Below are 27,234 nucleotides of genomic sequence, written 5' to 3'. Positions count from 1 at the left end.
AGTTCAAAGTGATAGAGACTCGTGCTGATAACGTGTTATAAAACAAACTAACTTATCAAATTAACAAGAAAAAGTGACGGTAAGAGAAAGAGAGAGTTGAGAAATTTTTGTGTGTGAATTGACAAAGACAAAAGGTGGACAACTTGGCCATTTAAGTGGTTCATTTAATTAATGAAACATCCACTAATAATAATAATAAAAAAAGATAGCAACTTTAACAGTTACTGGCTTCCCTTCAAACATCCACTAATAATACTTTATAATATTTTATATATATTTCTTTTGACAAGTAATATAGTACATGATTGGAATAGATTTACACCATACTAAAAATGACACGTTTAGTATGGCAATCTCATAATTTACAATATAGTTTTGGCCTTAAATTCATAATTGGAAATTGAATACCCAATACATATTATCTTAGTATTAAAATAATAGAATTTTGAAATTACCGCGTTTCTTAATTCAACAACTTTTGATTCTTATTATATATAATACTACATCTGTTACTCTTCAGTTCAGTACCATTTCTAGGGTTTATTCCACCTAAAAATATCTTGTCATTCTTGAATCTTGAAGCACCAAAAGCACTCCCTAGTAACTGGTTCAATATATTTTTCATTTATGTATTTACTTATTTTTCTTTTTTTGTTACTGTATTTGTACCTTTAAACTACACAGAATTCATTTTCTTTTCTTGATTTTCTTTCTACAGCTTGTGTAATTTGATTGGAAAAGATGGGTGGGTTTGAGCTCAAATGGTTTGTAAGACTAGCTGTTGTTCTGATGATGGTTCAAAAAATTCTTGGTTGGGGAAAAGAAGGACACTATGTTATCTGCAAAATTGCTGAGGTAAATGAAGTATTTTTTTTGAAAGAAAGAAGAAGTTTTTGCTCACCATTTTCTTCTGTTCTGCTAAGCTGTATATTTTCTGAGTCAATTCTTGAAGAGATTGAATGTTTGGATAATGGGGTGCTTAATCTTGATCCCTTTGTATGGTTTATTCATAAAGATTGAATCTTTATGTACTTGCTTGCAAGAATTTGCGTTGACTAGTTATCTGATTTCCTATTTGGCATTGGCTGAAGTCTCTTGAGCGGTTTTATGGGTATGCATCCATTGTTGCAGAATTGTAGCATATAGCTATTCGTTAGCCAACCCGAAATGGAATGAACAAGTCTCAGTAACCAAACCAAAGATTTAAGGAAACAAAGAAATGAAAATAGCAAAATAGAGAAAAAAAAAGACTTTCCTTCATTCATTAATGCTTTAAAATTGTGGCTACAACTGAATATAAAGAGTGTAATAGTAATCTGGAACAGCAGGACATTGTAGAAATCACCATCTTAACAAACTAGGGTACTAAAGAAATAAAAGAGGAAATTGGGACTACACTGTTGTTTGATGGAAACTCAGACATACTACTTTGGAAGCTCATGGTACTATCCGTTACATAGTGTTAGATAGAATCATCTGATTTTGGTAACTTGATCTGGCAATTATATAGTGACTTCGAATCATAATGCTTTCAAATTAGATATTCTTTGTGTGCTTCAATTAATCAAGGCATAATACAGAGATAGGTTGCATCCTCAAAGTTGGAGTGTTTAGTTGTCAGTTGAGGCCAAGTTAAGGTGTCTATGTATCAGTACTAGAGGAAGATTCTTGAAATTCTATTGAGACATTCCCAAAAACTTGTTATGGTGGACATATTTATAATTTTGACAGATTTTATCTAAAGTTTGTCACTGCACTATAAATTAGGTGAAGTTTTTAATATTTTTCTTTGAGTGGAAGCAAGCATATGGAAAAGGACTGACAAAATAAAATTAATAAATTGGTCGAGCTTCTCTCTTGGAAGCTAATGTGAATCTCTTGGGTCTTTCAGGAATATCTAACAGAAGATGCTTTGGCTGCAGTCAAAGTATTACTCCCAGATCAAGCTGAAGGTGATCTTGCAGCTATCTGCTCCTGGGCTGATGAGGTTCGGCGCCACTATCACTACCGCTGGAGTTCTCCATTACATTATGTGGACACACCTGATTTCTTGTGCAATTACAAATATTGCCGTAAGTGACACTACATATAATTGATTCATGTTAGCTATTCATTTTGGTATCAAGTTTACTCCCTAGGTATCAAATGAAAAGAGAATTACGGTAAAAGATTTCTAGCTCGTGTCTGCATTTTCTACTGTTTACTTGGTGCACTGACTCCAAAGCAACTGCACTTGATCCAGCATTTCATAGTTGACATTTTTTCTGTTATAACGATAAACCCTGATATGGCATATTAAGATTAATCTTTTAACGCACTTTTGTATCTTAGCTTTGAGCCATTAATAACCTTGGTCTACTTTCTGATAGGAGACTGCCATGATGGGCATGGGCACAAGGACAGGTGTGTTACGGGAGCAATATACAACTACTCAACTCAACTTTCACAGGGATACAGTGATTTGAATTCAGAAAAATGTGAGGAAGACTGCCCCCTGTGTTGTTGATGCATTTATTGTACTGGAACTAATTATTTCTAGTGACAGACAATTTGACTGAAGCACTTATGTTCTTGTCTCATTTTGTTGGTGACGTACATCAGGTCAGCTACCTTACCTGGAACCTTGGTGTATGTAACTATAATTACACACAAATGTATGTGTCTGCATATAAATGTTTGGAACTACTACTATAAGTTTCTTTTAGTCCTAAATACTTGATTAAAGAATAAGCTTCTTTTAGTCTTAAATAATAATGTCCATACTGCTATGCCTCTGTTATAGATAAAAAAAAAGGGTAGCGTGCACGAAGCATCCTTCGTCTGGGAAAGGGTCGCACCCCAAGGGAGTCTAATTTAGGCAGCCTAAAGGCATAAATGATGGGAGTTATCCACGGGACATGGAATTGAACCATTAGAAATGCCATCATTTCTGAGTAATATGCTTCCTTTTACCGATGTAATCTGATTAAGTGGGTGGTTGTACCATGCTCTAAATATATGCCCTCTCCTTTTTGGAGGCCCACTCACTCCAAATTTATTTTGGTTATGGAAATTCCGAATTAAATATTGAGATATTTCCTACTGCGAGGACTATGTTATTATACGCTGATATTCTTTTCAAAGGAACTCCTCTGCCTCTGTAGTTCTGTGCTTCTCTTACGAAACCAGCTCTCTAATTACCTGCATTGTGCTTGGCTGGACATGAAATAGGGAGGTCCAGTCTATTTCAATAGACTAAGTTCTTCCATCATTCAATGACACCTGAACCTTGTACTCAAGTGACCAGCTACTTTTAGTAGAACCTCCAAAAACAGTTGTTTTGGACCTTGTTTCAATCATTAACTTTTCTTGTAAAAGTTGGTCGTCTGGGAAGCATGTGACTGATAAGCTTGATTTTTGAGAAAAAATTCCAAGCCCTGTAGGACACGTAACAAGTTTATCTTCTTTTTTTGTATGTGTGTCTCTCACCAATTATCTTTTTATAAACCAGTTGTATCTTTGCATTTTGTCATGTGGATATCTGAAATATGATCACAAGACAGGATTACTGATAAAGAAAATATGATCATGAGACAGGCCTCATCAAATCCAAAGCTTGTACAGCATATATATTTGATGTTTCTTAACTATCTAAATTTGAGTGGTGATCAGGAAAAGAAAATGGAAGTCCTGGAAGGTAAATTTAATTTTATCTTACTTTGTTTTTCTGTGTGCAGCCTCTTCATGTTGGTTTCACTGGAGATCTTGGTGGAAACAGTATAATAGTTCGTTGGTACAGGAGGAAGACTAATTTGCACCATGTAGGTTGTGCGTTTCTTTTGAGTATCAAGTCATTCTGATCTCATTCTTTTGGATCACTAAACAAAATTGTTGAAGTGTATCATCTTTGAGCAAACTTATTTACTTCATGTTACCATCAATTATACAAAGTGTCTATCATTTATAGTCCTTTTCATTTGAAATATATTTAGATAGTGCCTTCTTTCTAACTCTCAAATTACGTATCCACTTTTCTCTACTTTCAAAACAAATGGCAAGTTCTGAGCATGTTTACCTCTTCTTATCTTTACCTGTCAAACAATACTGGAGAAGTAGTATATACATCTTAAACTGTATACATACAAGAGAAGGGGTGTATTTTGAAACATTAAATTATTTAATGTGAGCCACGCACAAATCAGATATCTATTAGAAACAGTCACTGTAACCTCTTGACTTAACTTTTTCAGGTATGGGATACCATGATTATTGAATCTGCGTTAAAGACATACTACAAATCTGATATAATGTTAATGACACAAGCTCTTCTGAGAAACATCACTGTAAGTTTTAGTTGATTTCTTCGTACACAGTATTACATATCTATTTGTTAGAGATATGAACTTTACATTTCTTCAAGTGATGTTGGGAATTGTAATATTGTGCATGAATATTGTGGGAGTATTTCATCATTCCAGTGCCACAGTGCTCATTGTAAAGAATCTCACTGTCTTTTGTTTTCTTAAAGAAAATATTTGCGTGCTTTTAGCATAAACTGAGTCTCTGAAATTGTAGTCAAAATCTGCTTCACATGGATTCCACTTTCTGACCCAGCAAGATGTAACAAATTGTTTTTCCTAGCTTATATAGAAAATCTTTCTTCAGTATTATGTAAAGTGAGATAGTTTAGGGGAGAAAATTAAATTAAAAAAACTCTTTCTTTCCAAATGATGTTTTGTTATCCAGAAATAAGAGGAAGGTTACACAATGGATGTTCAAAAGGTTATAAGGATGTTCAATCACTATCTCTAAGGGGAGTTGCTTCCATGACACTGCAAGTTCGTGCAATTTTCTTTATGTTTTGGATGTATAGATAGCACTAACTCTTGAATTTGTTTAGCTCAAAACCTAGCAGTTTGAGTATGACTCTTTCACTAGCTTATCAAGACCTGGAGAAAACATCGTGTTCGGGATATTTGTCAAGGAAAAGAGAGTTTAATTGTTGATCCTGTCATTTCTTCTGTTCTCATTATTACCATCATCGCTTATGATTTATATACTTGTATCTTTAAATAGGATGAATGGTCCGATGATGCTCCATCTTGGGAAAATTGCAAGGAGCTGGTTTGTCCTGACCTGTAAGTGTATTCTTTTCCGTTTCCTTTTGTCCCTTGGAACCGGCAACACCTTTCTCCCTCACTTTTTTCTTTGCCTTGTGGATTAAGGTGTTTTGATCTTTGAAGTATTAAGTACTAGAAAACATATTCAGTGAGTATCTTTGCGAGTGTATTATGTGTATCTTGGGTTAATTTTTGGATTAATTATAGATACTCTAGCTTTATACTCTCTTGTATCTGTAATTTGGTTAACTACTCTTATCTTGTTATGGACATAGGTATAATTGACTAAACCATGTGAATATTGTGCTTCCTTATATTAATGCGTAATTGTATTTAATTAATGAGTCATTGTCTTCAAGGATTATCGATTTCGCACTAAACGGGTGTGGTTTATATATATACATACGTACATATATATAAAAACAATGCACTATTTTGAGGAATTTGTTTTTACAGGTATGCTTCTGAAAGTGTCCGTTTGGCCTGCAAGTTTGCCTACAGAAATGCAACCCCGGGAAGCACTTTAACAGGTAAAACTGGTTCTCTGTGGTCTTATTTCACTTTCTAGCTTTTATTTGAACGAGCTGCTAGGCATTTATAATGTTTTCATATTGGATAACCCTCTTAATCATCTAATTAGATCAGGAAAAGGTTAAAAACAAAATTGCTTTATGAACAAGTTTCACGTCTTAATCTGAGTGTCATCAGCGGAAGCTTTTCCTTTGTGACTCTAACTACGAGAACACCAAATTCAGAAGAAAACATTCAATTATGCTGTGTTCTGTAATGACTGAGCTCGAGATGCTGATCAACCCATTATTGGACATGCTGTTACGTGATGTTGGCAAATCTTCTATTGCCTGGTTGATAATAATTAGACCGACGTGTATATGTAATTTTGTTTTCATCCTTATCTCTTCATTATTGTTACATGATCTTGCTTTGCCTTTAGATGGATGATGGATCCATTTTCTTAACATATCTTCTCTACAAATCAATTGCCTATAAAATACACATGGAAAACCAAGCTATATGTACAGCTATGTTCTTTCTGTAATAATAATTAGCTGACATAGAGAAAGCCTCCATGTGCATCACAAAATATTACACAAGATTGTATTCAATATATTACTAATCTTCGAGTATCTGTTTTTTTCCCCAGATGATTACTTCCTCTCTCGTCTTCCTGTTGTGGAGAAGAGGTTGGCGCAAAGTGGGGTCCGCTTGGCCGAAGTTCTCAACCGAATTTTCACTAAAAACTCATCAGTTGCTGCACAATGAAGATAAACTGCAGAAGGAAGTCACAGATAGGGGTCCACTCTATACAATGAAGATAAGCTGCAGAAGGAAGTCGCAGATAGGGGTCCACTCTATGTATTCAACTTCCTTTATAACTTGGGAGTTTCCCTCACGCCAAGAACTGAAACCTACTTAAGTGCCTTATAAGTCAACTATTATATTTATAAAGGTGTAATAAAATATACCTTTAGATGTACAACTAGTCCATTACATGTGATAGATGCTGTATTATATTGTAATATGCTGTACGTTACTTTTCTGGATAATCAACCTCTATTTTACTTAAGATAAGAGGAATCTTCATCTTGTACACATTAAGAACCATTTGTATATATAGAACAAGCCCAATTTTGGTGGGATATTTCTGGTTTTCGATACCTGTCAAGCTATAGAACTTCTTTGAGGATGTTGAGGTCAACTTTATTAAGCATTATTTTCTTTCTCTGTCTTGCTTTTATCAACCAGCCTGGTGTTGAAGCATGGAGCAAAGAGGGCCATATGATGACTTGTCGCATCGCGCAGGTATTTGAATTTCTTGATATTCAACATGTATTTGAAAAATGTTTTTTTTCCCCTTCAAATAATAAGAACTATTGCATGTGGAAACAGGACTTGTTGAATAATGAGGCAGCTCAGGCAGTCAAGATGTTGTTGCCAGAATATGTTAACGGCGACTTATCGGCCCTCTGTGTGTGGCCGGACCAAGTCCGGCACTGGTATAAGTATAGGTGGACAAGCTCTCTACACTTCATTGATACCCCAGATAAAGCTTGCAACTTTGATTATGAAAGTAAGTCAAATGCATCAAAAAAAGATGTCTTTTCTCTTTTTTCACAATTTGATCCCAAAATATTATATGACTTGGTCCAAAAACTCATAATGTTCTTTTGTATGATGAAAAGGGGACTGTCATGATCAACATGGAGTGAAGGATATGTGTGTTGCTGGTGCAATTCAGAACTTTACTACTCAACTCTCTCACTACAGAGAGGGGACTTCCGATCGTCGATGTAAGAATCAAATTAAATAGTAAATTTTTTATAATGTATGAGGTGATTCACTTATTATGCCATTTAATTTATCAATAATTACAGATAATATGACAGAAGCCTTGCTGTTCTTGTCACATTTCATGGGAGATATCCATCAAGTATGTTTTGAACGTTAAATAATCTATAGCAATCAACGTATGATTATTTTTTTTAAAAAAATTGTTACCTTCTTGTTTTGGTGATTTCAGCCAATGCATGTTGGCTTTACAAGTGATGCTGGAGGAAACAGTATTGATTTGCGCTGGTTTAGACATAAATCAAACTTGCACCATGTAAGTATATAACTACTGAGCTCGATCCATGATTTAAAGTTAATGCATTCAGATGATCAACGACGTATATTTTCCTCATAAAAAAAATAATGTTATAGGTATGGGATAGAGAGATAATTCTAACAGCTGCCAAAGACTACTATGCAAAGGATGTAAATCTCCTTGAAGAAGACATTGAAGGAAACTTCACTGACGTAAGAGCTTTATTAATTTCATCATATAGATTAACGGCTTAGTACATAGTCAGCCTCTTAAACTTGTCACAATATTTTATTTAGACGTTTGAATGAATTTTTTGGGGCTTATTTTAAGCATAAATTGACTTTAAGTTGGTCAGTCAAACACTCAAAAAAACTTATTTTCAGCAATTTATAAGCCAATCCAAACGGGCTCTAAGTCATGTTTTATTTGAACACCTCGACTCCTAATAACGTATTTTAATTAGACACTTTTCGGTTCAAAATTCGAAAAAACTATTTTCGAAAACATTTATGGTATTCATAGGAAATATGACATCTTCATTAATTATACGTATTCGCCTCAATAAGCCATAAAACCTTAGGTATTTTCTATTGGAGGTTGATGCTTATACTTAAGGGGATGACATATTTTATGTGGTTAACTTAACTGTATAATAAATGAATGAAAACACACGCAAAAGTTTTTTTGAAATTTGAACAGGAAAGTGTCAAATTGAAACATTTTATTAGGAATTGAGGTGTTCAATTGATACATGACTTAGTTTGTTTGTCTTTATGGAATATCCCGACAAGTTTATGAAATTGACTATACATTAAACCTAGATTAAAATTACTATGTCATATGACATAGGTAGTTATATGTGTGGTTAATTAATGCACATACATTCTCAGGGAATTTGGTCCGATGATCTTGCTTCTTGGAGAGAATGTGGCAATGTCTTTTCTTGTGTGAACAAGTGAGTTGTAACCCTAAATCTGTACATACTCAAATTTTTTTCAACTTCAATATGTAAGTCAGAAGTTGATTCTGAAACGACTAAATGTACAAAAACATATATACTTTGATTATGACTTAAATAGCGATGTCAGGCACTTGACCCTTAGAAAATGATTAATTGTTGATGTGATTTACCAGGTTTGCAACGGAAAGTATAAATATAGCATGCAAATGGGGATACAAAGGTGTTGAAGCTGGTGAAACTTTATCAGGTATTTACAAATTAATATTATTTTGGAAAAATAAATTTGAAAAATAATAGTATTAATTTGAAAAAGAAAGACAGTTTTAATTAACATTTAATCTGTTTTAATTTGTCCAGATGATTACTTTAATTCAAGACTTCCAATAGTGATGAAACGAGTAGCACAAGGTGGAGTACGATTAGCCATGCTTTTAAACAACGTTTTTGGAGTTTCTCAAGAAGAAGATTCAGTTGCTGCAACTTAATTGCAATATTAAATTCAATACCAAATAAATTTTAATAAAATAATGAAAAAACATATATTAGCTAATATAATGTTTGACACACAAAATTAAAAAAAATAAAATTACCCAAGAAGACACAGCTTGGTGGTCTGATTTAACCAGTCTTACAATTCGTTGTTGTATTTAATTTCCTGTAATTATCAACAGTGATGTTACTTAAAGTGTAATTACATGTACTTAGCTTGTCTTATCTTTCAATACAAATGGTGAAATATTAATTGTAATTCTAATTACTTGTAATACTAATCAAACAAAGAAAGGACTAGATATATATGGTCTGGTGAAGTCAGGTATCGTGCTATTGACAATTTGATATATATTTATGTATTTATTTATATATTTACTTCTGTTATTATCTTTCTATTATTTTCTATATTTTGATTATTCTATTTTATCCGTGTCGCTTTCGTTATTTGCGTTATTCGTTATTTACTTTTCCATAACGCTTTGAACTCCTTAGCCTTATCTGACCTCTTTTTATGCTTTTTTTGAGCCGAGGATCTCTCAAAAACAGTCGTCCTACCTTGTTAGGAGTAAGGTCTGCGTACACTTTACCTTCTCCAGATCCGTGGATTTCACTAGATTTTTGTTGTTGTATTTATTTATATATTTAACAGAAAGGAAGAGGAGCTTTCCTATTTTGCGCACATGCAATGGCTTTAATTAATTGATTTGATAATAATTAATAAATGAGAAAAATCAAACCTTCGAGAACAAAATTCGTTTTCAAACACCTAAAAGAATTTGGCCCTGAAATTTCAGAATATTCCACTGATATTGAATAACTATAACACACCATAAAAAGACAAAAATAGAAGTAAAGGGTAATTAAAGAATATAACAATAAGGAATTAACCTAAACTAAATTACATACACTATCAAGATAAAAATTATTATACTATCGACGTAATTTAATAGTACTATTTAGTAGTAGCAAATTACTTACTATCTTTTTTTTTAATCAACTTATTAACAATTTTTATCAATTTTATTTTGTTTGACATTATTTTTATTAATTCGTTAAAAAGAGATATATTAATTAAAAGTTTTTATACTCACATAAATACTATGACATATTTATAATTTTAAAAGTTTTTTATAGCCATACAAATAATAAATATTTTTAAAAATATTTATAAACACAAATTTAATTATTTTTTAATTAAATTTTACGTCAAATCAAAATACAAATGACAGAGAGAAACAGAAAAAATAATGGAAAACTTACATAAATATACAATATTAAGAAAATATTTACCATCTATAGCAATAAAAAAAAATTCACTGAACACTTATAATACAGTTTTAATACATATTGCAGAGAACTATTTATAAAACATATATAATTCAAGTTTTATAGATGGATAATACATTTATCACATACTTTAATAGACTTATAATATATTATGTTAGTTTCTTATTACACAAACATAATATATATTTTAAAACAGTTATAATACATTTATATTGTATGCATAATTCACTTTTAATATAAGTGTAGATTTATCATAGTATTGCTATGTATTGCTATAAATAATAATAAATAATAAATATCGCTAAAATCAGTAATTAATTTTTAAAAAACACTTAATTAAGTAATTTTTTCAAAAATAATACTTACCATAAATAGGTGAAGTATGGGCCTACGTATTAGTCATGGCATCGCGTCAAAGACATTGTCATGTTTCTTCACGTTTAATTTACACTTTATTATACCCCATATATTAGGAGCCAACATTTACCATTTTTGTTTCTTCTAATATAATGGCATAGCTATATGGACGAAAAATAGTTAGTTGAATATTTTTATTAAAAATTATAGTTTATATATAAAAAATAATAGTATATATATATTAGTCAAATATTTTTTTATATATAAATATATCTATCTTTTAAAATATTTAATTTTGTCTCAATTAAATTACAGTCACATGAATTGAAATGGAAAAGAGTTACCCGCATATATTTCCTTCATTTCAATTAGTTTGTCTTATTTTTCATTAAAAAAGATTATTTTTTTTGACAATTCTTTAATTTCAATTTTTAAAATGACATGTTTAAAACTATAAGATTAAAAGATATTTTGATATATTTGACCTATCTTTAGAAGAAAACTATAAAATATAAATCTCTTCTTTACTTTTAAATGTTAAATTAAAATCAGACAAATAACTTAAAACGGAGATAGTACTAATTAGTTTATAAGGAATGTGTATTAAAACCAAAAATCCTAACAAAGGCCATGATTAATAATAATAAATAATTAATTAATTATCATATCCGCTAATTAGCACTCCTTGTTTGACCTAAGAAAAAGAAGGAGTCAGAACGCTGCCGTTTTGATGGCCTATTCCAGTGTTGTTGTTACCGAAATGGCAAGAGTCTTCTGCCTCTTTCCTTTTGCATGCTTTATATATACTTATTTGCAGAGAGCACCCAAATGTTTTAATTATAGCACCACAGCACTTATATTTCTGATTTCTCCACACCCTTTTTATTTTACATTAGAAAAAAGTTCCAAAAAAATGCATGTGGAGCTTTGAGATGTGATTTGTGATCAATATTTTCTTGCTGTTCAAGGTTTTGTCTGTAGAATAAAGGGTGCCTTTTTTGTTTGTTTTTTTTCTTTTTGAGTGTAAAAGCATACTATTGACTCCTGATATCCTGGAGAAAATCTTTTCTTTCTTCTTGGGGTTCCTTAAATTCTTAAAGGTAATTCCTTTCCTTCTTTTTTTTTTGTTCTGATTTCTTCAGTCTTTTCTATGTAATATATATGTCTATGCTGGATCTTGATTGTACCATGTACAGTTTCTTCAATATTGAAGCTTATGTTGTGACCTTCTGAGTTTTCTGAATAGTATTTAATAGTCATGTGCAAGGTTTTTCTGCTAATTTATGAGTATGATGTTGCATATTGAGCAATCATAACAAAATGGGGTTTATTTCCTTCTCTTTTTTTCCTGGTTTAAGCCTGATAAAATAATATGAGCGTACAGAGGACTTCTTGATCTAGGGGCGGATCCAGGATTCCATTGAACCCACAAACTATTTGAGTTACTAGGTTCGAAATTTACCAATTTTATATTTTCACATATATAGTATTTGAGCTAAAGCTATTAGGTTCAACCCGTAGCTTATACTGTAAATCCGCTCCTATCTTGATCTATCTCCAAATGTTATTGACATATGGCATAAGCTATCTTAACCCAAAATATAGTTCACGAGGGGAGGCTTGTCCAAGATCATCTAAGTAGACAACAACTCATTTCCTCAACTAATGTGGGACACTTAACAACTTTTTTTTTGTGAATGGTTAAAGATAGTGTTTTTCGTCCTGTCCAGTCTTGGTTGTAGAACTTTGAATGTTAAATTATGTGTAGCATATCTTGGTAGGCTGTTGTTGACAATCTTTTGTATTTCCGTGATGCTGTCATTCTTTTCTTGGTCTGATTTTTTCAGTATACGTCTTGATTTTGCTTCTAGCTTTTTTTTTTTTTTGAGTGTGTGTGTGTGCATACTTAGCTGAAATCATATTTTGATGGTTCAAGCTTAATTTATTTGTAGAACTAGATATTTTCTTGGAAAAGAAGATTGAACCTTTTAGTTGCTAACTAATCATACAACTTAACCAGCTTATGGGTTGAGAGATTGCTGTTGTCTTGCCTTACTTCGTAGATTGCTTGCATTGATGGCAAACACATTTCTTCCATTGCTAGACATGTTCTGTCATTCCAAATTCAACTTTAAGTATGTCGTGTTCAGAAATTTAATCCGATGGACCTTTGCTGATAGTTTGTAACATTGTGTCGACAAATAGTTTGTTCTAAGGTTTGAAGTAATGAAATGCATAACCTGTAATGTTATCTGAGTTATATGTACCATCAAGTTGTTGTGCAATTATATCATCTTCTCAGTAGTTTATAGGACTGAGATTGTAGTGAGTGCCAGCAAGAATCACGGAATATTGTAAATCCAGATGTTTTATATCTAGATCCATTCTAAGAATTTTACGAGAACTCTTCACATTGAAACTACCACCGTGAATAAATGCAATTTTCTCTTTCCTGTTTCTCCTAGGTAATCCTAGGAACTATCTTTGTCTTGCTTTTGTCTTGTCCTTGACTGATACGCTTACTTAAATGTTCATTGTCTTTACTTCTCCACACTTCTGGGATCTTCTTTATAAGTGTATTGCAGCTTCCTATCGAGAGCTCACATCTACTTACTTCCTTTTTTTCAGTGTCATTCTTGAACATTATACCATCTAAACTCCAAACAATAATTGCCTTCATAAAAGATTTCAACAGTATCAGCTTCGGTAAGGGGTACTCTGAACATGGCATTGGTAAGGGCTGCAAGGAGTAGCTTAAGGCGTTCCGGAGGTGCAATTGGCAACTATGCATGTGAGAGAAATATATTCTGTGAAGGCATTTCACCATTGAGGCATCCTGCGCCAGTTCTTGAAAATGATGTAACAGGTTTCAATTCGTCATACGTTCCAAGTACGCAGATGATAAATCAATTAAGTTTCGGGATCAGAGGAATGAAGTTTACCCCTCAATATCAGTTTTCACATGCACAAGCTCAAACAGTTGGGGGTTCTGATTCAAAGAATGAAAGATCCAGTTATCCAAGTCTTGAAGCAACGAAACAGGGCGAAAAGCCTAGAGTAGTTGTTCTTGGCTCTGGTTGGGCCGCTTGCAGATTCCTCAAAGGACTAGACACTAGTATGTATGATGTTGTTTGTATAGCACCAAGAAACCATATGGTCTTTACACCTTTGCTTGCATCTACTTGTGTTGGAACATTGGAATTCCGATCAGTTGCTGAACCAGTTACCCAGATACAGAAAGCACTGGCAAAGGATCCAAATTCATATTTCTTCCTAGCATCCTGCACTGGTGTTGACGCTGATAAACATGAAGTGAGTATAACAAGCTCTTCTTTTTCTCACTTTCAAAATATGTCTCAATTTTAACATATATTTCATTTCCTCCTTTCAATCTAATCAAATATATAGATACGATTAACTACATCCATTCAGGTATTGTTTTTCTTAGGAAATTTGGACAGATTACTAGGTAAATGGCATACCAATCAGAGAATTATTCGAGCAATACATTCAAGTAATTAGGGGGAAAGGAACTTTGTTTATACTGCATTCAACTTGTTATTGTGTTCCATCTATTATGTTTGTGTGTTTTGATTTGAGAAGACACAATACTTGGAAATTGATTTGATGGGAAAACATAAACTGCTTTTATAAATCAATCAGGTGTACTGTGAAACGGTTGGAGATCGTGGAGTCTCTCATGAGCCTTACAGATTTAAGGTTGCATATGACAAGCTTGTCATTGCTTCTGGAGCTGAACCTTTGACCTTTGGCATAAAGGGGGTGGAGGAACACGCCTTCTTTCTCCGTGAAGTACAGAATGCCCAAGAAATCAGGAAGAAGCTTCTTATGAACTTGATGGTGTCAGAAACTCCAGGTTATTCCCCCATGTTCCATAGACTTATACTCTTGTCGTACCAGACTTCTTTGGTAGATATGTACTCTGTAGGATAATATATGACATTAAGGTTATAATAGTAAAGTGAATGAAGTATAAATTTTGTACGTGTGTAAAATTGCAGGCATTTCTGAAGAAGAGAAAGAGCGCTTGTTGCACTGTGTTGTGATTGGAGGTGGCCCTACAGGGGTTGAATTCAGTGGGGAGCTCAGTGATTTTATCATGAGAGATGTACGCGAGCGTTATGCTCATGTCAAAAACTACATTCATGTAACCCTCATTGAGGTAAATATTTTGCTGTATATGGGTAAACCTAAAATTGCCGAGGAAATAGCATTATGTTGACTGTTGAGTATGATGTAGTAACACTTTCTATGGACAGGCTAATGAGATTTTATCTTCATTTGATGTTGGATTGCGGGAATATGCGACAAAGCATTTGACCAAGGTAATGAATTATTCAATTGCTTTGTTGCATTAAGAAAGAAGTTTCTTCAGTGTTTGTTGAATTTGTGAGCAAAACTTCATACATATCAGGTTGGTGTCCGCCTTGTTCGAGGTGTTGTAAAAGAAGTACATCCAGATAAAATAGTTCTCAGCGATGGAAGTGATGTTCCATATGGCCTTCTCATTTGGTCTACTGGAGTTGGTCCTTCCAAATTTGTTAAATCACTAGATATTCCCAAGTCTCCTTGTGGAAGGTGCAGAGTTTGAACTTCTCCAACAACTTAGCTACTTCTTTGACTTTGGTTCCCTTTCCTGTATCCAGCCAACTAATCTTAAGACATGTCACAGGGTTGGAATCGATGAATGGTTGCGAGTTCCTTCTGTAGAAGATGTGTTTGCAATTGGAGATTGTGCTGGTTTTCTTGAACAGACTGGAAAGCCGGTGCTTCCGGCTCTTGCTCAGGTCAGTATAATTTCCTGTTACGTCCTTGATTTGTCCAGGCATGTTATTCTTATTCATTTGCATTTCTCCTGCCCCATTCTCTTTTCCTGTAGTAGTTTGCATGTTTCTTTCTTCTTGATCCTGCTTAGTTTTATGTGAATGGCCTCAATTGCAACCGTTTATGAACTTAACTGTCTTGAAAGTTGACCATGTATCCTTTTTCTACAAGAATACAAGAAGCTGTCTTGTTATCCTGGCTTTAGACATAATTAGGAGTAGAAATTCACTCTATCCTCCTCCTTGGGTTGCAAGAATCAAGTTATCTTGAGAAACTACTACATTTTTCTTGAAAAATGACCGTGGAGTATAGAATTCTTCTCAAGTGCAATTTTTTTAACAGGTTGCTGAAAGGCAAGGGAAGTATCTTGTTAAATTGTTCACCGACATTGGGAAACAGAATGGAGGCAAAGCTCTGTCTGCCAAAGACATCACTCTAGGAGATCCATTTGCTTACAGGCATCTTGGAAGTATGGCAACTGTGGGGCGTTACAAGGCTCTCGTTGATCTCCGTCAAGCTAAGGTACACCATATCCTTCATCATCTCTATTACTCTTCAACCAAGACATTTAGTCAGGCGGGTTCTGGACTCAATGACTCTACATCTTGGATTCGTCTCTGCGTGTAATATCAATCAAGAAAGAGCTTGTCCTATGTACCTTTCTATACTATGTTCTGATTGTTATTTTGTTTGTCAGGGTGAGAAGGGCGTCTCATTTGCAGGCTTCACGAGCTGGTTTATTTGGCGCTCTGCATATCTGACTCGAGTTATCAGCTGGAGGAACAGGTTTTATGTGGCTATGAACTGGGGAACAACGTTAATCTTCGGCAGAGACAATACTAAGATAGGATAAACTAGCACTTCTAGTAGGATTTTCATGTTTTTGATCCATTTTTTGAACACTTAATAACCTACCTTATAGTGTAATATAAAAATTTATTAATAATGTTATGTTTTTGAGGATTGAAAAAAGAAGAATGGAGGAAGCGCTTGTCAACATGGGATTTTTTATTACTTTTTTTTTAAAAAAAAAAGGGTAATGCAGGGGGAGGAGAAATGAGGGAGGGGATTAAGTAGGAAATTAAACTTTCACCAATAATGTAAAAATACAGATAGTCAATCAATTGAGCAATTAAGATTCTCCATTAAGGTGAAATTGAAATTGCATATTGCCATTCGTTGCAACTCAAAGTTGGATATTGTGTGATTTGTATATAATAATATCTTCAAGAATTACACCGCAATTCGAAGCTAGTTGCGTAGAGTTCTGCGATGAAACCTTACCGTCGATTTGGCTACATTGGGATTCTTTTAATCCTAACATTCTATTATTTATGTTCTCTAACTAAAGTTCTCAACATTTTCAACAAATATGCAAATTTCTAGATAAGATTAAAAGTACTACGTACTACGAGCAAGTAATGGACCTAAACATAATTAGAGATTCATACAAGAATTAGGATTAACATCAAAGGTGTGTTTGGTACGAAGGAAAATATTTTCTTGGAAAACAAGTTGGTTTCTACCTTATTTTCTCATGTTTGGTTGGTGAGTGACAAATATTTTCTATTGTTTGGTTAGTAAATGAAAATATTTTTTAGAAAATATCTTTTATTTTTGGCTAGAGAGCAATAAATATTTTTTAGGAAAATAGTCTCTAACATGAAAATCAACCCTAGTAATTGACTCGTGATCCAATCCCGACACCTGATGTGGAACCCAACTCGACTTTTAACCCAAGATTCGACTTTCAAATTTAGACTCGATCGCAACTTTCGAACCGAAATCCGACCACACTCGACTCCAGACCTAAATTTCAAATAATTTGATTTTTTTAAAAAAATAATTTTTTAATTTTTTGGGGGGAGTGGGGCGAGGGTGGGGGACTGATAGGGCGGTCGGATTAGGTGTGGGGTGAAAAAAATAAAATTTTCAAAATTTGAAATATTTTTCAAAAACAAATTTTTTAATTTTTTTGATGTGGTGGGGGGGGCTGGTGGGGGGAGGGTCGGGTTAGAGAGTGGGTAAAAAAATAAAATTTTCAAAAATTGAAATATTTTCAAAAATAAATTTTTAAATTTTGTGTTTTTTTTGTGGGGTAGGGGGTCGGGGTAGAGCATAGGGTAAAAAAATAAAATTTAAAATATTTTTCAAAAATAATTTTTGTTTTGTGGGGCGGTGGGAATAGGGGTTGGTAGGGGGAGAGGTAAAAAAAAATGAAATTATTAAATTTTGAAATAGTTTTTTAAAAAATAAAGTTTTAAATTTTTTTTGGGGGGGATAGGGTGGTCGGGATAGGGATGGAGTAAAAAAATAAAATTTTCAAAAATAAACTTTTAGTTTTTTCTTAAAAAAGAAATTTTAATTTTTTTTTGGGAGGAGGAAGGGGGTAGTGGTAGGGGTAGGGTGAGAAAAAAAACATTGTAATTTGAGATTAGAAGAGAGTTTTGAAAAATATTTTTCTTATTTTTTTGGAAGGAAGTCATTTTTCTTAAATTTGAGAAAAATAAGTTAATTTAGAAAATATTTTCCAAAACATTTCAGTCAACCAAACATGCGAAAATTGAAAAATATTTTCCTTCATACCAAACACACTCCAAATCATGAGCTCATTTTATTTTTACATACTTAAAAAGTCGGAAAATCATATTATCTGTTTTAAGATATTTATCTAATTTAGTTGCATTTTAAAATATGTTTTATCGTATTTCAATTATCATACTATTTTGTTATTGTTATTGTTTTTTTATTGTAGACTTTACACTATTTTTTTTATCAATTGTTATGCTTTCGTCATTGTTATCTTCTTCTTTTACGTAGGTTTGATACACTTGAGTCAAGAATCTTTCGAAAACAACCTTTCTTTTACGTAGGTTTGATACACTTGAGTCAAGAATCTTTCGAAAACAACCTTTTTACTTCCGCAAAATAGTGATAAAGTCTACGTACATTTTATATTTCCCGAATCTCACTTTTTGGTAGTTTAGTAGGTATGTTGTTGTTACGTTGTTGTAGTTGCATTTTAAAATAAAAATTCAAACTAGTGGTCTTCAGTTGATAGAGGCACTAGTTGTTCCCTTCCCGTGCTTCCAACTTTTTCTTTTTGTTATAATTAGATTTGGTTCAATTACGAGGGGGAAAATTACATAACCTAGTAAACATGTACAATATAATAATTACATAAATCTACTTGTTCGGCGTGAGGTGTTAATAATGTAATTTTACGTATCCTATTTGGTTGCATGCGTATAATATCATGGCTAAATATAATATTTATTAATTTAAAATAAAGTTAATAATGATATAACTTTGTACACTAAATATGAAAGAAGAAAAGTAAGCGTAATATGTAAAATCATTCACGGGATGTGTTTACATGCCAAAATCTCAGCAGGATTGTGAAGTTATCCTTTTTTTATATTTACAACAACAACAACCCAGTGAAATCCCACATCGTGGGGTCTGGGGAGGGTAAAGTATACGCAGACCTGACTCCTACCAATGTAGGACGGCTGTTTCCGAAAGACCCTGAGCTCAAATGTCACATTATTTCAAAACATTTGAAAATATTTTCTATTGCATAATATTCTAGTCAAGTGTTCATAACATTATCTAAAAGAACGTGTAATATTGTAGTGGCTCTTTATTAATCATACATTTCAAGGTAATTTAGGCATTAGATCACACAAAAAAAGGACAGTCTGATGCACTTAAGCTCCCGCTATGCGCAGGGTTCGAAGAAGGGCCCGACCACAAGGGTTTATTGTACGCAGAAATGTCACATTATTTCAAAACATTTGAAAATATTTTCTAATGCATAATATTCTAGTCAAGTGTTCATAACATTATCTAAAAGAACGTGTAATATTGTAGTGGCTCTTTATTAATCATACATTTCAAGGTAATTTAGGCATTAGATCACACAAAAAAAGGACAGTCTGATGTACTTAAGCTCCCGCTATGCGCAGGGTTCGAAGAAGGGCCCGACCACAAGGGTCTATTGTACGCAGCCTGCCTTGCCTTGCATTTCTGTCAGAGGCTGTTTCCAAGGCTTGAACCCGTGACCTCCTGATCACATGACAACAACTTTACCAGTTACTCAAAGGCTTCAAGTGGTGAGTATATTTAAGTTTAGGCAAGAAAAGCATGTGAGAACACAATTAAGTCTAGCAAATAAGATTCAAAAAATAAAAGGAATTGACACATACATACAACCCTTAGACTGAATTGGCAAGTTTTTGCCAAATAATTATTTAGCAAATAAAATTCTTAAAAGAATTGATATTTAATACAAAAATTGGAAAGGAAATTCTTATTCACAGTCATTTCAGTCCTCTCTATTTTTTATTATCTCAATTTCCTCAAGTTCCTACCGTATAAGTTAAATTAACTAAACGAAGAGTCTTAATCATAGTTAAAGTAATAAATGTATGGAAATATTTATTAATTTAACTAGATTAAAATTCTTGATTTAGTTAATTTAATTTAGACCGTTAATATTAAAAAAGAACACATGTCACCTGTGTAGGTAGGAACTTGGGGAAATTAAGATAATAGGAGGTGGAGAGAAGATTAATCTCACCCATCGTTCCTCAAATTATTTTTCTTAAAAACAGTAAAAGATATTTAATATCATCTTTTTAAAAATATTTTTCTTAAAAATAGTAAAGATATTTAATACCATATCTCTTCCAAATCAGATCATTTCTCCTTAAAATTAGCAAAAGATTATTTACAATTATATCTCTCCTTAAAATTAGTATTATGACTATTCTTCCTTCAAAGGGATTATTTTCCCCAACAGTTTGCTAGATTTTATGGTGAGAAACTCAACTTATATTCACTTAACAAAACTGTATACCTTTATTTGTATTGGTATACATTGATCCGTATTTATCTAATATATTGATATATATTTGTATTGGATACATTCGTCCGTGTTCATTAATAAATTGCTATACAATTATTTGTATTAATATCTTTCTAATTTTACATATGCATACATTGGTCCGTATTCATCTAACAAATATATATGTGTTTGTTTAAATCAAAATTGGTATCCATAATCCGTATTCACATAACAAATTTGTATACATTTGATAAAAATCGAGATTGGCATTCATTGATATACATTGGTGTGTATTCATCTAATAAATTGGTATACATATGTTTGAATTCATATTTTGAAATGCAATCAATGAAATTCATTAACAAAATTAGATAATTTTATATTGTTATATGCGTTTTTTTGTATTCATTAACAAATTCATATACATTTATTATTTATTTGAGACAAAATTAATATTCATTATCAACTTCAATTAACAAAATTCAATATTTTACAAAATTGTCATAAATATATTAATTAATTAATTATTAAAAGTTGAAAAAACTTCAATTCCATAAATCACGAACCTTACAATTTTAAGGGTAAGAAAATGTTGCAAGATAATATATAAAAGAGAAATTTAAGAAGAGAAGAATGGATAAGCATATAGTTATATCATATTTGCATAAACAAGTAAAATAAGTAGTGAAAGAGAAATAGAGATGAGGATACATAAGAATTGAGAGAAAAAGGGAAACCAAAAAGGGGAAAACCTTTAATTCAGTTGACAAATAAAAATAAGCACTAAAAAAAATTTATCATTTTCAAGCAATTAAGAAGAAATCAAAAAAAAGTTGCGTGTCTTGAAAAAACAGAGAAAAAAAAAGGAAAAAGTGATTTCACAATTTAATGAATACAAAACTTGGTTATTAAATAACAAAATTAATATAAAAATACTTTTTCTTTGTCAAGATAATAAAAGTGAGTTATTTATTGAATTTAATCTATTAATTGCCATGCTATGCCATTTTTTCTTAAAATATTAACATTACAGACCCAATATATATATATATATATATATATAGCATTCATATTTTATTATAATATTTTTCATAGAGTAACAATTATATGAATATATTTCTATAATATTATTACCTTCGAAGCTTTTTCTTCGTCCTCTCATGGTATTTCACCAACAGTGTCTCCAAGGCAATGATAATTGGCACGAAGGAAATATCATTGATTTGTGGTAAAGTTTACCACTAGCTAACTGTAAGATGAATCGGCTCTTTGCAACAATTTATATCTAACACATTTTTTCGAAATTTGCCACTTCTAAAGTTTTTTCTTTCCCAATTAATAGTATGTGTCTCTCATATGAATATAGTGATAAATTAAAGACTCCCTCCATTCATTTTTATTTGTTATTTATTCTTAAAATAAATTTTTATTTTTATTTGTCATTTTTGACATGGGAAGAAAAAATAATTATTTTATTTTCATGTTTTCCTCTTAGCATTAAATATTATTCTCCAAATCATTTTTCAAAACATCAATTAATAGGGATAGTATGAAAATACTTATATCAATAATTATTTTCTTAATAGACATAATAGATAAAAATGAACGGAGAAAGTATTAAGCATCGCAATTATTCACAGTTGCATACTTATTACATACATAAAAATTCAGTCTTTATTTTCCTTGTACCATGAGGAAAAAATATGAATGACCCAAGTAGATAGAAATACAAGAAAATAAGAGAATACATAATGAAAAATTAAATAGAAAAATCAACTAGTATAATAGTTGAGTTTGTGAATAAATTTAAGTGAATTATAACTAGTTGAGTAATCATCTGTAATGACCCGTTTGGTCATTTTGAGAATGAGTCATTTCTCTTCCATAAAATACTCTCTCCAAAAAAAAAAAATAATAATAATAATAAATTATAAATTTGGACTATTCAATAACTACGGTTATTTATTGAGGGGTGTTTTTAAATAATTAATTTAATTGATGGGCTAAATAATTAATTTAATTAAAATTCTATACCACTTTTCTTATATTTAACAAAATAGGTAAGTAGGGTTGTCATTGTTAATACATAATTAGTTTGAAAATAAATAAATAAATAAATATATATATATATATATATATATATATATATATATATATAATCTGATGGCTTAATGCCATCAGATGTAACGAGAAGAAGAGGAAAAGAAATTAGGTCAATAGGACCTACTCGTCGGCGCCGTTACAAATAGAAGTCAGGTGATACTTTTACGTCAATTTTTCTTGGTTACATTAATAGTATAGATAGGTTGAATATAGATTAGTGGGATTGTCTATGAAGTAAACTAATGTTAAAGTGCAAAAAAAAAATGGTTTCTGTTTATGTTGAATTTGTGGGGTAAAGAATAAAGAATGTAACAATTTTGCAATGATGAGTAATAATTGCATACTGCTAATACAAAAAAATTACATACTAAATCCCTGTACATTGCATGATAGGATTGGATCAATTTGGCAACCCTTTTATTTTGTGCAGTAACGCACGACTAATGGTACTATGGGCTTCATATTATTTTTTTTACTTGGTTTTGGTTATCACATTATAATTTAAGTTTTGACATATTTGTATAGCTAATTAAATATTTGGTGTATTATATTATATGAACACCATTAGATTTTATGTATTTGGAGAAATTGGAACTTAACCCTAGGCTTGAGATTTAGGGAATAAAGTATAGATATGGGTGAGTTTTTGGGTCTAGGCTAAACATATAGTAATATGGGTATTATTAGTCTCAAAGATCTTATTGTGGTTATTTATTTGATTAGATTATACTTATTTGGAGGCCCAACGAAAAGGAAAGGCTCAAGTACCGGAGTAATTGCTTGATTAATTAAGGCAAGTGAATTTCTAAACCTCAGTTTAAGCTTATAGATGCTTGTATTTCCGTGTCATATATACTAGGGAGTAATGAAAATTGAACTGGATTATTGAATATATGATTGACCTTAAAAAAAAATAGAGATGAGAGTATAAAATGGTGATCTAATGACATGTATTGGTGGAATTGATATATTGTGATTTTGGACATGTGAAACGACTATGTTGATGTGAGATAGGAAAAATTATTGTGGTTGTCATGTTATTATCGTGAATTATATGAACATGAATTGATTGCACTGGTTCTGACATATTGTGTTGATACTGAAAATGATATGAAACAAAAGGGGTCGGGCCACACGCTCCGTGGCAAGTAATATGAACAAAGGGGTCGGGCCACACGCTCCGTGGCAGGTATTATGAAATAAAGGGGTCGGGCCACACGCTCCGTGGCAAGATATATATATTGAGGGGACGGGCCACACGCTCCGTGGCAGGTTACATGGACAGAAATGTCCCCCATGGGTTCCGGACTGTGATTCAGCGGATGTGTACCGATAGGACAGACATGCATCATTTCATTGCATCGCATTTTGTTGATATTTGTGAATTTGTGTTTACCCCTATATTGCTCTGTGTATGTTGAACTTGACTTGGTATGATTCATTGAGGAGAATTTGTGGACTGTATTACTGTTGTTATTGTACAAGTGTAGAGTTGGGCTGATTTTATGCAGGTTGTAGTTAAGGAGGTTCGATTGGGAGGACAGGAGTATTTGTATCTATTAAGCTTTGCTTAGTTTTAGTTATCCACTTGCTGAGTACCGTGTTGTTTGGTACTCACCCCTTGCTTCCACACTTGTGTAGGTTGTGAGGCCGGACTTGTTTGATCTCCTAGTGTTTCCACCACATCTGAGGCTATCATTTCGAGTGTTGAGGTAGCTGTTACATCCATCTAGCGGACACCTCTTACTCTTTTATTATGTTTTAGTCCTACTCTAGTGACAAAGACATTATGACTGTATTTGCTTTCGTACTTCGGTAATTTATTAGTGGCTTGTATACGTGACAACCAGTCTTGGGGGATTTTGGAGATTATTTATTTGTTTTTGACTAATTTAAACCTTATTTTATCTCAATTACTTCCGCATTTACTTTTCGTTGAGTTTTAGGCTGACTTGTCTCGGTGGGTTGAGATGAGTGCCATCACACCCGAATTCGGGTCGTGACATAGATGGTATCAGAGCCCAAGGTTCATAGGTCTCACGTGTATACAAGCCGCGTCTAAGTAGAGTCTTGAGGATCGGTACGGAGACGTCTGTACTTATCTTCGAGAGGCTATGAAGACTTTTAGGAAATATCTTCACCTTTTGATTCTCTATCGTGCATCCTTGATCCGATCTATTTTCTATTGCCTTACTCTGTTCTCTCACATATAGTGGTGACTCTAGCCTGATTTTATGTGCGTGTAGTTGAAAGGTCATCGGGTGGTCTAGGTCTAATTTGGAGGTGGAAGTAATAAACTTATGGAAAGGGTGTATGGTGAGATTTGTAATGCACGATGATTTTAAAAGAGTAAGTAAGGTTATGGTTCAATAATGTAATTTGAGGATATGGTATAAGAAGAGGAACAATGGTATGAAGGATTATATGAGTCTTATATTTCTAGATAGTGGTTAAGAATCGAGAATGATGCTTATTTAGCTTACTCGATGTTTGAAGTGGTTCTACATTTGAGAATGGTATAGTTAGGGGAATGACTATTTTGTGAGCACTGTGCCCTCGAGACTACAGACTGTGAAGTTCGTCGTGAAAGAATGAGTTACATAGTGTGTGATGAGGATGATTTGCGTTAATCAAGATCAGAATCTCTACAGCGGTTTGATAGGGTGGATGTTTTTCAGGAAGGGTTATTATAAGTCTACTACCGTGGTACTTGTGATTATTTAGTTAGGGTTATGGATTGTGTTGCTTCTGCTATTGACCTTACCTATTGAAGAGTGGTATCTATTTTGACTGGAAACTGAAATGCGTTGGTAATATATGATAGTTACGTAATGTTTAGGAAGATGTAGACTATCTAGGTATGATCTTTACAGTGGGCATGATGTATTCTAGTGGTGGATCTATCAAACTTTCACGGTGTGGTACTATTGGTATATAAAAATAAATACATCGATTATCAAGTGTGATTACTAACTACTTAAGGAGTTATCAGTTGTATCATCTTCCCATATGATGAGATTTGATGTTGCATTCACATTTGAAAAAAAAAAACCAACTAGTTGGTTACTTCGGATACTTGGGCTAAGCATTGTTTATAAGAAAGATCTTAGTGGTGGATTTTGGTATGATTAATGCGTTTAGGTTGTGAAGTGTATCCCGAGAATTCTAAGTGAGGACTTGTAATTTAACCGTAAACTCCAAGGGAGTGGATCGATATCAGAATGATAAACTTATGGATAAAGAAAGTAGCAGTGAGTATACTTGTGTGAAGGCAATTAAGAATTTTAGTGAGAGTGCGCATAAAATTGGGTTATTCCATTGGAGTTGGTTGGTATAACTGGGTTTAAGGTGTCTTATCGATTGAGAAGGTTGACTTCGAGATGATAGCAATGGTTATTGATCATAACGGTAATAAGAATTTGTGATGGATTATGATCATGACATAACCATACTTTAAGAATTTTGGGTTAAATAGATTCGATATGATAATAATGACTTGCAGGTATCTAAATTGTGATTTTTTTACTATTTGGTGAGTGGCGTGGTTGTATGAAAAGTCGTAGAATGTGTTGAGACACCGCTCGAATAGAATTGAAAGAATCTAGATTCATAAATGAAAATAATTAGTGAAATATAATTTAGCCTTTGAAACAAGGCGAGAACAATTATATTTACTCTGGTTGTAAGGGCCGAATGTATCTTCAGAGAGAGTGAAGAATTAAATTTAGTGAGATGTGGTTTTGTTTATTTTGCTTTGTTTATGGTGGCAGTGTTATGTGTTATTCATATGGGTTAATGATTATTGGATAAGATTTGAGAAATAACTTTATAGGCATTTGACTCGAGTGTGGTAATAAGTTCTTTTGTGGTTTCGAGTTTGGTAACTGATATAATTAAATTTTAATGAAGGATACAATAAGATCAATGGAGAGGTGATCAATGATAGCTAAGATACGTGAATTCATAAAATCCTTCAATGTATGAGCTAATATTGATAAATAATAAGATTGGGTTACATTGATGAAATTTGAAATTCAAGTTGTTCATTTTAAGACTACATTATGGCGGTAGGTTTCATCAAAGTATAGATTGGCAAGATGAAAATTGATCGATCACATGGGGTATTGAGCAGTTGAAAGAACTTGTGCAGGGTTTGGATTGCAGAGTTTATTGCTTTTGATCATTAAAAGGCCTAAGAAAGGGCTTCACTTAAAGTTTTGATTCAAAAGAATAAGGTGGTAAATGAGTTAGCAAAAAGAATAAGAGTCTGGTATATTAAATAGTTCAAGGTATTTGGAATTTGCTTCATGGGAAACATCTAAGAAATGATAAGAAATAAGACACCATGTGTAGATCTTTAGTTCAAAGTTGAAGATTATACGAATTTTTGCTCTTGTTTTCAGATATGACTATACAATGTCGATTGGTTCGACACAGACTTATGAGGGATGTAACAATGAATTTTCTGAAGGTTTGGTTTTGGTTTGAATGAAAAATAGTGAGGTGTCGAAGATTATGTATTTTATGTAAGGTTAGACTCTCAAATTATGGTAGGTGACTTATGGATGCACTACAAGATGGGATATAGTTCTTCATGGTTATTAAGGATATAGAATTGCATTGATACTACTCTGTT

At 32.6% G+C, this 27,234-nt stretch overlaps 3 protein-coding genes across 6 annotated transcripts; all 3 read left to right on the top strand.

Annotated features, from left to right (window-relative positions):
* The first annotated feature begins 476 nt into the window (after positions 1-476).
* LOC129873039 (endonuclease 4-like) lies at positions 477-6,757 on the top strand. Of its 3 annotated transcripts, none has more exons than XM_055948030.1 (10): positions 477-629; positions 719-855; positions 1,892-2,072; positions 2,370-2,477; positions 2,546-2,601; positions 3,717-3,800; positions 4,230-4,322; positions 5,056-5,117; positions 5,556-5,629; positions 6,262-6,757. In XM_055948030.1, the coding sequence occupies exons 2-10, from the start codon at positions 742-744 to the stop codon at positions 6,378-6,380; spliced, it is 891 nt and encodes a 296-aa protein (XP_055804005.1). In that variant the 5' UTR covers positions 477-629; positions 719-741; the 3' UTR covers positions 6,381-6,757. The 3 variants fall into 3 exon arrangements, with proteins under 3 accessions (XP_055804005.1, XP_055804004.1, XP_055804006.1); XM_055948029.1 differs by having other exon boundaries at positions 479-607; XM_055948031.1 differs by having other exon boundaries at positions 481-600.
* On the top strand, positions 6,447-9,532 carry LOC129873038 (endonuclease 1). 2 transcript variants are annotated; one of them, XM_055948028.1, is made up of 10 exons: positions 6,447-6,567; positions 6,864-6,920; positions 7,008-7,188; positions 7,301-7,408; positions 7,493-7,548; positions 7,639-7,722; positions 7,821-7,916; positions 8,595-8,659; positions 8,839-8,912; positions 9,023-9,532. In XM_055948028.1, exons 2-10 carry the CDS (start codon positions 6,897-6,899, stop codon positions 9,148-9,150), a joined length of 816 nt encoding a protein of 271 aa, XP_055804003.1. In that variant the 5' UTR covers positions 6,447-6,567; positions 6,864-6,896; the 3' UTR covers positions 9,151-9,532. The 2 variants fall into 2 exon arrangements, with proteins under 2 accessions (XP_055804003.1, XP_055804002.1); XM_055948027.1 differs by lacking the exon at positions 6,447-6,567 and having other exon boundaries at positions 6,799-6,920.
* Positions 9,533-11,628: 2,096 nt separating this feature from the next.
* LOC129874209 (internal alternative NAD(P)H-ubiquinone oxidoreductase A1, mitochondrial-like) lies at positions 11,629-16,643 on the top strand. Its single transcript, XM_055949462.1, has 9 exons — positions 11,629-11,901; positions 13,430-14,113; positions 14,465-14,678; positions 14,824-14,984; positions 15,082-15,147; positions 15,237-15,400; positions 15,495-15,609; positions 15,989-16,168; positions 16,344-16,643. Exons 2-9 carry the CDS (start codon positions 13,526-13,528, stop codon positions 16,497-16,499), a joined length of 1,644 nt encoding a protein of 547 aa, XP_055805437.1. The 5' UTR covers positions 11,629-11,901; positions 13,430-13,525; the 3' UTR covers positions 16,500-16,643.
* The last annotated feature ends 10,591 nt before the right edge of the window (positions 16,644-27,234 follow it).

The sequence above is a fragment of the Solanum dulcamara genome, chromosome 11, assembly GCF_947179165.1.
Source record: "Solanum dulcamara chromosome 11, daSolDulc1.2, whole genome shotgun sequence".
NCBI lineage: Eukaryota > Viridiplantae > Streptophyta > Magnoliopsida > Solanales > Solanaceae > Solanum > Solanum dulcamara.
This window is presented reverse-complemented; position numbering and strand designations above follow the sequence as displayed.

Bases quoted from the DNA above. Each gene is read 5' to 3' on its own strand.
- LOC129874209 (XM_055949462.1), top strand. From the start codon at position 13,526: ATGGCATTGGTAAGGGCTGCAAGGAGTAGCTTAAGGCGTTCCGGAGGT. The intron at 14,114-14,464 runs GTGAGTATAACA...TAAATCAATCAG, and splicing joins TTGACGCTGATAAACATGAA to GTGTACTGTGAAACGGTTGG. The intron at 14,679-14,823 runs GTTATTCCCCCA...GTAAAATTGCAG, and splicing joins GATGGTGTCAGAAACTCCAG to GCATTTCTGAAGAAGAGAAA.
- LOC129873038 (XM_055948027.1), top strand. From the start codon at position 6,804: ATGTTGAGGTCAACTTTATTAAGCATTATTTTCTTTCTCTGTCTTGCT. The intron at 6,921-7,007 runs GTATTTGAATTT...ATGTGGAAACAG, and splicing joins TGACTTGTCGCATCGCGCAG to GACTTGTTGAATAATGAGGC. The intron at 8,913-9,022 runs GTATTTACAAAT...TAATTTGTCCAG, and splicing joins AGCTGGTGAAACTTTATCAG to ATGATTACTTTAATTCAAGA.
- LOC129873039 (XM_055948030.1), top strand. From the start codon at position 742: ATGGGTGGGTTTGAGCTCAAATGGTTTGTAAGACTAGCTGTTGTTCTG. The intron at 2,478-2,545 runs GTGAGGAAGACT...TTCTAGTGACAG, and splicing joins TGATTTGAATTCAGAAAAAT to ACAATTTGACTGAAGCACTT. The intron at 2,602-3,716 runs GTCAGCTACCTT...TTCTGTGTGCAG, and splicing joins TTGTTGGTGACGTACATCAG to CCTCTTCATGTTGGTTTCAC.